This window comes from Carassius auratus, unplaced genomic scaffold (assembly GCF_003368295.1).
Source record: "Carassius auratus strain Wakin unplaced genomic scaffold, ASM336829v1 scaf_tig00005214, whole genome shotgun sequence".
Taxonomy (NCBI): domain Eukaryota; kingdom Metazoa; phylum Chordata; class Actinopteri; order Cypriniformes; family Cyprinidae; genus Carassius; species Carassius auratus.
In genome coordinates, this window is record NW_020523638.1 from 1,910,677 (window position 1) to 1,922,058 (window position 11,382).

An 11,382-nucleotide genomic window follows, 5' to 3' on the forward strand; every position below is an offset into this window, starting at 1 on the left:
CTGTTGCTTCCAGAAATCCCCCTAGACAAGGGGGTAATTAAATATGAACATCTCTGTTTACAGATCCTGACAAATGTCATTGAACTCTGTGTGCTGACTTGTGTAATCTCCTGTAGAAAAGCCGCCAAGGCATCGGGACGAGGAACACTGAAATATTGTGGTTGGGATTGGCACACACAGATAGAGCTAAGAGGGGAAAGAGCTTTTGTGATCTGAGCATCATGCTTATTTGTTAGGGCACATTCCTGTGTATCGATAGGAAAGACTTTTCTGACCTCTGTCTGTCTCCCTGCATATTTGCATACAAAGAGACATATCTATCAAAAAAGTGGCTGCTGAAAATTCAGCTTTGCCATCACAGGAATAAATTACATTTTAAAATGTATTCAAATGAAAATGAAATGTCATTAAAAAATATTTTGCAATATTACTGTTTTTGCAGCTTTGGTCAGCATTTAAGAGACTCAGACTGAATGACAAAATTACTCTTATTATTAATATATATTAAATAGAATATACATATTTTCAAAGTTTTGCATTGAAATTGGTTTTGCATAAAAAAAAAACAAAAAAACTATGGATTTAAACTGAAAATGTATAGTAAAATGTAAGTATCTTGTTGTCTTTGTCTTCTCCAGTGTCGTCTTCTCTGCACTTTTTCAGTTTCCGCATTTCTCTCTTAGTCTGCCAAACATTTATGAGGCCAGTTAATGTCTGTTATGGGCAGCTCTTGTTTTGTCTTTTGTGGACATAATTGGAATCTCTGCAAGTGTTTGGCAGCCTGTTGTGTCTCTAATGAAGAATGTGTGGCCAGCGACAGCATTGAGAAATAAATTAAGACAAACCACAACAAAGCTATAGCACTTCCATCACTGTGACAAAAAATGGACTTTATAGACTAATGAATATGTTTGCTGTTTGCATTAATCTAGGATTTATAATCTGTGTGGTATTTCCTCCTTTAAGAGTATTTCTGTGTGCACCACAGAGGATGGGTATGGGTAATTTAACTCTTATTATGTGGAAAAATGCTGTGTAGTGAATCAGCTTAAAAGGGGAAATATGAATAATCATTCATAATTAGTTATGATTTAATTATAAATATTTAGATCTGCTGTAAGTATTAACTTGACCTCTCAGTGTCAACTGTCTTTCAATTATAAGAACAATAATTTTCTGCTTAAGGAAAAAAACGTTCTTTCTTTACAATACTACTCAGGGCATGTCTAAAATCTGCATGATTGGGGACTTCAGTTATGAGCAAGCAATGAACAACCTCAAATGTGACACAAGTAAGACTTTATTAACTGCCTAAACACTTAAGTCTAACATGCACACACACACACACACATACACACACATGCAGTTGTGTGTTGGCATAGGAAAATGGGTTAAAGCTTAAGCAGTAAAGAGAAGAAAAATAAAAACAAAGTTACATTATCAAAAGGTGCATATGATACTTAATGTATCAATTAATAAGACTAAGTTTGATTCTTGAACGTCTCGCCCTGTTTGAAGAAAAGTCCTGATGCACAGTTGGTCTCTGCTGAAGTGAATTGATGGGGACTTCAGTTCAAATCAGAGGATCTTGATGAATGGAAAGTCAAGGCTAAGGGTGGTTTTTAAGGCTTTTAGCTCAGCATCTTCTCCTGGAATTCCTGAATCTAATTAAAGAACTGCCCTGATATGGTGATCAGTGATTTATATAGGGGGATGATGTCACACCCTCAGGATTTGATTGAGCCAATGAGGAATGGTAACTTTTGGAGGGAAGTTTTACAGCTCTTTGTCTCTAGTATGGTGTTTTCATATAAATTAGATTGAGGGGTTCAAGAGAAGAATCTTTAGGTTTTTTTATGAGCGTTATGTGCCTGTTTTTGAGAGACTATGGTTTAGAGTGCTTTGCTACATTCCTGGGAGCCACAAACCTAGTGTTATCAGATAGTGTGCCTGTGGTTGCTAAGGAACCAGAGGCCTGTTCTGCCTCTTTTTTGAGGCGATAGTTGCATTCTGGGGGAAGGGTACATAGACCCTTTGGTTAGATGAGGGGTGTTAGATATTATTTGTTAAATATAACAAATAGTTGTGCGTCTGATTGGTCCAAATGCTACCGCAGCATGAACATTACATTTCTTTGTTGTTTTCCTCATAGACCGTCAAACAGAATGAAAATAACACGTAAAAAAGGGAGAGTAAATGATGGGAGCGTTCATTTTTGGATGATTGGACCTTTAAAATACTAGAAGAGTTCAAATCGTTTAAAGTTTCTAAAACTAGAAAGTTAAAATCACAATTTCTAATGACTCTTTCCTTTCTGTCCTCCTGTCGCTAACCTTGCCTGAGCGTTAATTAAACCAATATCTGTCCCCTCAGTCTGCTGTGTAGCAATGTGTTTGTATTGATCAGCAGACACACTTCCTCTTCCCTGCTGAGCACATTGTTTTACTTGTGCAGTATGTATTATTCAGCAGGAGTGAGGAAGCATGGCAGACACTACCTGAACTCTCAGGTCAAGTGCGGTGCGTGTCTGTCTGTGTGTGCTGGCCAGTCTCTGCTGGACTCCAGAGGGCTTGCAGCAAGACAAATACAGTTGCCAGCTCTTGTAGAGTGAGACTGCCAGGTGTCTGCTGTTATCTTTGTGTAGCTGCCATATTAGACTAAATGTGCAATGTAACGTGAAATGAGGGCATGTGGCCTGTAACAATGGAAAGCAAATTATAGATCTACCTATGGGGGCTACAATATAACAGATGGAAAATTCATGCACCAGTCAAAAGTTACCTCCTCTCAAACTATTGTTATAAAATAAGTCATCAACTTTTAAGGATTACATGTATGGTGTTAATGTAATAATGTATCCATTATTTTTTTTTGTGAAAAATCTACTTTTTGTTACCTACTGATTTCTTTGAGCCTTATATTGCTTACTGTTTTTCCTGCTTGAGATTCACATCAGGAGCATGCAGTTGGGCTCCAGTAATGTTTATTTTTCCATTACTGCCCAAACGCAGCCAAATCTGCGACAGCTGCCACTTTCCTAAAGGGGAAGCGTAACCAATCTTCCCAGAGCGTGTCGTCGTGATATATCTCCCACTCTGTCCCTTGACTGAGTATTCTTTACAGTCTTGCCTTTCGGGGAGGTGACCAGCACCTCCACATCCTGCCAACCGCTGCTGTTAAATCATGTCACCTCCCAGAAGCATAGGAGGAAAAGCCACGTCACCCGCCAACGCACAACACCAGGGATGGGGGAAACAAACTCAAAACAATAGCACACCATATTTTATTTTACTTTTCTTATTTTGAGCAGAGTTGGAGTAGCCTGTGGCATGAATTGGGACCATTTAAGGGTATTGATTGTTGGTTTCTTCTCTGGCATGTGGGTATTGTAACTGCAGCATTTTTCACAGACAGGGGCATTTTTTTCTCCTTGCTAGAGGGCAGAAAGATCCCGAGCTCTATTGCTCTCTCAGTCAAACTGTCCACCTGCTTGTAACACTTGTTGTCATTGGGGAGCGACTGCTGTTACAGAGTATATTAAAGCAGCAGAGAAATTGATCAGGAGGTTCCTGTAGCCATAACATGGCTTGCCACTTTTATTGGATGGAGACAGTGAAGAAGAGAAAGGAAATTATTGGAGACTGAGAGACAGGAATGGGATAGGGTATGCTTGGATTTATATCTGTGTGAATCAACATTAGCAGTAACTGCAGGGCCATGGCTCTGTGCTAACTGATGCTTTCAAACTAAACTTTACAAATTCATATTCAAAATCTTTGAAAGACTGGATGGACACTCTGTGGCAAAGATGCCAGATCATGCTTCTGGAAGGCCTCCTGTAACATGGCTTGTAGATACGGGAAAGAGGAGGTAGAAACCAGCTCAACTTAAACCCTCTGGGGTCTGAGGAGGTTTTAGTGTCTGGAAGTTTTTCCAGAGCTCTGGAAGGATTTAAGAAATTAAGTGACAAAAAGGGCCAGGCCTGGGAAGTTTTATGTTTTGTGCACTTGGTTTTAGTTTTCATTTGGAAATTAAAGTTTACATTGTCCAACCAATGTATAAATAATAAATCAACTGTAATCAAGTGTTACTCCACCGCTTTTACGGGTTTGGAACAACATTGGGGTAAGTGATTAATATAAAACATTTCATTTTTGGGTGGAGTAATCCTTTAATGAAAATAAGGTTGATTTTTGGTTAGACAATGTAAACTTTAATTTCCAAATGAAAACTAAAACAAGTGCAAAAAACAAAACGTCCCAGGCCTGGCCCTGGCCCTTTTTGTCACTAAATCCTTAAATCTTTCCAGAGCTCCTTCATAGAACTCAAGATCATTGTGGCATGCAGGTGAAGTTTGATTAGGGTTGGAGCTAAACTCTGCTGGAAAGTGGCCTTCCAGAAGCAGAATAGGACACCCCTACTTTACAGTTCCACATTACTCAAATCTTTGCTTTGGTTTCAAGGATGAGACCTCTGTGTGCGTCTGAAATCTCTCAGCCCTCATTCTACACATAATGTTTAATTAAATGTTGACAGGAATGCATCGCATCTCAATACTGTACTGAATCAATGCTTTCATGTCTTCAACTGTCTCATCTGGCAGAAGATAAGAACTGCTTGAGATGTGTTCTTTGAGGCCGTGCATAATTGTATTTCACGGAATTGCTCATGATGTTCCTCAAAGGTTCAGCTGTGGGTCAGCAGATCTTTCTAATCTTTCTTTCCTCCAATCAGTTGCTACGAAAATGTGCTATATCTTTTTCTTCATCTAATGACATCTTCAAACTGAAGTAGAATCCTCTCTAAAGTGTAATACCTTGTTCTAATCAGCGACCCTATTTCGGCAAGAAGTGGACATGTGAATACATCTATTTAAATGCTAATGCATTCATGCAGATATACGTTTGTAGACGTTGTGATAGGTATTTCTAAGAAGCACTACAGGGCCCTGCTTTAGCCGGTCTGAAACACTCCCGAGAGTTGACAGTCCCTTCCCTGAACTACTTATTAAGAGTTTCTCTTTGATGGCCCTCAACCCTGGAGGTTTGACCACCAACAGATCAGAAGTGTTAAGCAGCTTTTTCCTCAGCCCAGAGAGAGTGAAAGAGAGAGAGAGAGATAGAGAGTGAAAGAGAGTGAAAGAGAGAGATAGAGAGTGAAAGAGAGAGAGAGAGTGAAAGAGAGAGAGAGAGAGAGAGGCTCAGAGAGGTTCATAATACTGGACACATTTCTGAGCCAATTCTGTGTGTTTGCGTACTGAATTTAATGTAAGTAGAGGGTTAAATTTAATACTACACACAGTCATCATGTAGGACTATAATGGCCCTGAGGAGTCAGAGGCTTAAACAACAGGAGAGTTAGTTCAGCCCAAGGGCTCAGAGTCTGTAATGCCAGCAGAATCAGAGCGAGTGTGCTTCACTTAAGCTCCCAAGATGGTAAATTATAGGCTCTTCCTTCATCCTGTGAAGATGCGGCTTTTTGTTTATGGTTCCTCTCTAAGTATTGATGTAAACCCTCTATCTGCTGGCAAGAATTAAATAGAGATGGGAAATGAAGGAGAGATTGAATGGAGAAGGAATGCTTGTTTAGGTTCCTCTTGAATGAGCCGGAGTCAGATGGACTTGCAGGTTGCAGTGGATGCTTACAAGCAGTGCGGACAGACATGCTATCAGTTAAAGCTCCTTGCAGCTGTAGGGTAGTATGAAGACAGCAGATTGCCTGTTCGCTCTGTCGCCTTCGGGGATCCAACAAGCTCAAACATACGCTTTTTGCTTTCTTTTGACATATGAATGCAGCATGTACACACAGATGGTCAGCTTCTCTTCATCTACCTGTACACACGCCTTTAGAACTGAGCAGAAATCTCTCCACTGATCAAGTGAACAAAGGAAGAATGTTAAGAAGTATCAGTTTAAGAAAAATAATATGTATTACCAAGCTTTTTTTTTTTTTTTTTTTTCAGGAAAAGTGTCAAATTTCTTCTATTCTGGAATAGTAACTGATTAAAATGAACAGAAGGTCCAGATTTAAGGATATATTTGTTTATACATTGCAGTTATCATAATTCTAGAAAAAAATATGATATATTAAATATCACCATGGCTTGTTTTGATGGTTTGTTTTTTTATTTTTAAATTACAACATATAAAAATGTGAGACCTGCTTCTGAAGAAACAATACTCAAATTCTGTTTCAACCAGTATACAGAGGTTGCGTGAACTCTGTGCTCCAAATCATGTCTGAGGTTGTTATCCTCTACTGAAATTGGGGTATTGTGAAATTCACCTTTTTTTCTCACTCCCCCCCCCCCCCTCTCTCTCTGTAGGTAACATCAACGAGTGCACACTGAATTACTATTTCTTCCTCCTGGCTGCCATTCAGGGAGTCACACTCCTCGTCTTCCTCATTGTGTCTGTGAAGTATGACAAGCAGAAGCCCAGAGCAGTGAGCCACAGGGGGTCTCTGACCAAATCATGACCCCCATCATCCTCACCAGCTTTCCACAGCCGTACGATCACCTTCATTCCTCAGCCACCAAATCATCTTCCAAATATTAAACCTCGTAGTATTTCAAGAATTAGGTTTTAAACTATTTGATTCAAAACTTGAAACCCCGTTTACTGGAACTGGCCATTCTCTTGCCATTTTTAACAGGCAAAGACAATTTAAAAAAAGAAAAGAAAATAATAATAAGCTTAAAAAAACATTATCATGTGAAATGGTTGGAAATGAGGTTTGTCCACTCCATCACTGAACTGGATTATATAATGCTTTATTGTAGTATATACTTTGGGCAACACTTGTTCAAAATGTAGGATTTTTGTTGGTTTGACTATGTCAAGATTTTTACTTGCTTATAAATTGAAGGTTTTTAAATGGTTTACTATGAGTTTACAACTTATTGGTTTAAATTAAATATTTATTAAACCCTTTATTTTTGTAGTTTATGCTCAACAGGGTAAGAAAATACTCCTGTTCAGCTTTATTTAAAATTGTGTCTTTTCGCATGTTTTTTTTTTGGTACATTTGTATTTTTTAAAACACAATTTAACAATACTTTTGAAACTTTTTTCCACCCTTTCCTTTAGTCCAGGCACTGTTTGGACTGTATTGTGTTTCTTTGGCCACTTTATTTTAAATTTGAAATACATTTTAATTTGTTACACTATTGATGCTAATTGGCTGATGTCCAAAAGGGCAAATATGGTGGGCTACTCATTTCAGGTGGGAGCCAGCCTGTACAGTCTTTTATAAACATCAGTGAAGTAGCTGATAAAAACTTCAGTGCAGAAGACTTGAACAATTTTATTTTATTTTTCACATTTAGTTGTGTCCTTAACATTTTATTACATTTATAACTTTGGTACTAAACCTGTGGCATTACAAGTGTTTGTCGCTTTTAGATATTTATCAGGTATTAGATTACTTCTAACTTGTTTTAATGATTTTGATCATAAGTGGTAAGGCCAAGCAGTGCATTGCTCTTTATAGTGGTTGTGATACGAGTGTACCTGAGAAATAATGACTTTGCGCAAGAAGTGCTGATATCATGAAGCACACACACAGCTCAGCTGACGTCTTTACAGCAGGAATATCTGAATATGAATAGTGTTACCTTTGAAAAAACCTGCGTCTTGTTTGTAATGATTCATGATCTTTCTAGATTCGTATAAGGATTTTGGATGAACAACAAACCTTAAGCTCATATTTGTATCTGAATGAGGTAGTGAAATTACATTAGCACTAATCTCTAGTGAAAAATAGCACGTTTATAATTGAGTATATAGAATCATGAATTTTTCATGCAGGCTTATGATACATCCTATAAAAATGTATACATCAGCTTCATAATGTCATCATGCTGTAAAAGGGCGTCTTGCTTGATGTAATTTTCATGCAAATTTTGCAATGACAACCCTTTTTGCTGCTGTATTTGCCAGCTAATAAATTAAGTCTGCTGTATTTGCTTTGACCACAGGCTCAACAAAACAGTAACAACACTCCCTTTATGCTTCTGTGCTGGTTCTTTTTATGTGTTTTCATGCACGGGCAGTTCCTGTGGTTTGCTTTGGACTTTTTCAGCAGTTACACCTTATGCCTTCAATGCCAGAGTCGCTCCACATGACTCTAGAACAGTTTGAATCTGATCAAAAATGTTGAAATAAAAAGAAAAAAACACCTATTATGAGGAAAGGGCATCATTCATTTTACCTGGGCACATTCAAATGCTGATTTAAAGCTTTTTAAATAAGTAAAATAATTTTGTCTTCCTCAAAGAGTCTGATATCATGAAATGTGACAATTTCTAAAATGCAGTTTGAGTTTGTGCTGTGAAAACATACATTGCAATTTTTTTCATGTTTTTTTTTTTTTGTTGTTTAAAATGAAATGGTTTGTTTTTGTTCAATAAAATGCATCTGACCTCAAGTGTTTGTGTCTGAGAAAACAGTTTCAATACGAGTGTCCCATTTATTACAGCTCTCACATATTCCTAGCCTATATGCTTTTGTCTGATTTCATCAGATGAGCATAAATCAGAACATCGTGGCTTTTCAGGCAAGCATATCTAGACTGACGAGTGGTTTCTAAGGAGTGTGACCATCATGAACTGTTTGAGCTCTTTTTCTTCCTCTCTCTCTCTCTGACTGAGACTGTTGACACAGCCTATATATTTCTACCGCCTCCACATTTTTTTTTTTACAGTGTTATGCTCTATTTAAAAAAGCTGAAGAGCATCAGGAGTAAGCACAATGTATGAATTATGGATGGATTATGAGAGTGTTAACCTTTCTCAGTGTTTCCACGACTCTTGTAAGAGAGGCTGATAGGCTATGCCTCATTAAAAAAAGGTTTAGATTTATCTAACATGAACCCTATGTTGATATTTGCAAATATCGCTTCATACTGCATCAAAATTGACAAATGTCTTTTTTGAACTATACCTTTTAATTCTAATTTAGCTCTGAAGAGTACATTTAATGTAAACAAGTTTCTCATTTATTTGTGACGTAACATGAAATGCAAATAAATCAGGTTTCAATATTGTGTGGAGTAAAGAAGACAGAATCAGGATTCTCTTATTAATAGTATATATTTAAGTTTTGTGTACTGCTAGAAAATAGAAAAGGTCAGTGCTGAGTTTAAGTAAAATAGCATGTAGTGAACTTAAGTTTGACCTCCTTAATTTGTCAAGAAGTAAAGGTTAATTATCTTTTTTTCTTACTGATATATTGTTTAAAAGGAACAAAAATGTGAAATTGTCAGTTTCAAGCACCATTTCACTTTTGAGAGTAACCATATTTCAAAGACGGTATAATTATGCAATTACATATAATGTACTTAAAACATACACACTATGTTCAACTTTAGTTGAATACTTGCACCACATTTAAAAAGCATATTAATTTATATTCCACATCTTACCAAAATAAGTCTGTTTGGTTTAAATGATAAAATAATAGATAGACTGTTTTAAAATAATTTACTAGGAACTGTGTGAACTTTAGGAGAACTTGCTTTATATTCACTAAAATTCACATTGATATCCATTAATTACCAACTAGGGTTGCTTTTTTTCTTGCTAAATAAATAAGAAATTGTAAAGAATGTTGGTAATCAGACAGTTTGGTGACCCCTGACTGAAAAACACACTAAGACAACAATTAGTTTTATATATAATTTGTATGATTCACACCTTTTATGAACAGGGAATTAATTAGGGCTTAAAACTTTTACAAACTTTACAGGAGGTCCAAAACCTCACCAACAGTTGATTAGATATTTTATCAAAATACATCATGTACCATCAGTGGATTCAAATGCTTTATGCTGCCAGATGGCGTAGTTACAGGCTCTGCCAGCAGGGACTAACTGAACCATTCTAACCAGCCAGAACTTGACCCTTTACATGTGACTGATGAACATACTCCGCCTGCCCCTAGTGAGAGGCAGACAGATGCACATGTCATGCCTGAGAAAAAAGGGCAGTCTATAAATGAAGAACAGGATTCTGTGTTATACTTCATGCTGAAATGAAATGCTCCCCCCTGCTGATGATGCTGGAAAATGAGAAAACGTGATTATAAAAGATGTGTTAATTACAGCCAGAGATCCATCAGTCATTCTCCTTCTCTGTGCCGCTGATTATTCCTCCCCTAGTCAGCTCAGCTTGAAGTGCCCTTCACAGATCACAGACTCCACCTCCATTCACAACACGCTCCCTATACATCCATCTCACCACTGATAGAGACACATTCAACTTTAACTGGCAGGGAGACTGAACAGAAACAGATAGGGAAAAAAATGTAATTTATCCGAATACTAGAAAACATGTCAGGAAAAGAAAAAGGCGCGATCATGTCAGACAGGATACGGAAAAAGAGAAAGGCCTCGGGCGATGAGAGAGGATGTGATTGATATGATGCTGCTGATAAAAGAGAGACGCGGAACAGCGGAGGAGGAGAAACGCGGATTAGAAATGTTTTACACACTTCGTTCAGTATGGTTGTTTTCATTAGGCTTAGAGCAGGACATCAATAATCTTAACACTCACAGCAGGAACTGTAATTGTGTAGACACGGTGCAACTGGTGCGTATTCAATACATTTAGAAAACAAAAGCAGAGTAACTAATAACGAGTGCGACAGTTGTTTTAAAAAAGTAGTTCTGGTGAAGTTAAGTAGTTGTCTTATTTAGGACTCTGATGACTGAGAAACTAGCAGGAGTTGCACCAAAAATAAATTTTGGGAGTGAACCAGTCTTTTAATGCTACATCAAATTAGAACATACATTAGAACCTGGTGAGACATGTTCCTGGGACAACAAAGATGTTGTCCCTGGAACAACATTGTGATTAACCAATCAGATTTAAAGAACCAGTTTATAGATTTTGTGAAGTTTACGCTTAAAATCACTGTTTGTTGCTTGTACATCAGTGTCATTCATCTATCATTTCCTCTAATTTTAGGGATTACTCATGGTTAGGGTTAGGTTTAGGTATAGGGAAATGGTAAAGAATATATTTTTGGAATAAAAAGTTGTTCCAGGGTCAACAAAATATGTTGACCTAGGAACACATCTATAACTCAGCAAAATCAGGACGTGCTACATCAAATGCCTTTTTTTTTAATCTATGGAACCCAAAGGCAGATGTTTGGCCGGATGTTCAAGCTGCTCCATACTTCGAATGAGGACGATTAAAGTAGACCATACGTCTTGATGCTGTATTTATAAGTCTACTGAAACCATATGATAGCTTTGAGTGAGAAACAGACTGAAGTCATTTTTTTTATTAAATGTGCTGTCTGCAACTTATATTCCAAAATGACTTGCATAATGCAATTAACAGCAAATATGCAAAATATGCACATACTGTGTGGACAC

General features: G+C 37.4%; 1 protein-coding gene across 1 annotated transcript in view; it reads left to right on the forward strand.

Moving 5' to 3' along the window:
- The window catches only part of LOC113070745 (solute carrier family 15 member 4-like), a 45,018-nt gene extending 36,836 nt beyond the window's left edge, over positions 1-8,182 (forward strand). The window contains exon 9 of the mRNA XM_026244166.1: positions 6,326-8,182. Coding sequence (XP_026099951.1) covers positions 6,326-6,477 — 152 coding nt within the window. The 3' untranslated portion in view covers positions 6,478-8,182. The remainder of the gene's footprint in view (positions 1-6,325) is intronic.
- The last annotated feature ends 3,200 nt before the right edge of the window (positions 8,183-11,382 follow it).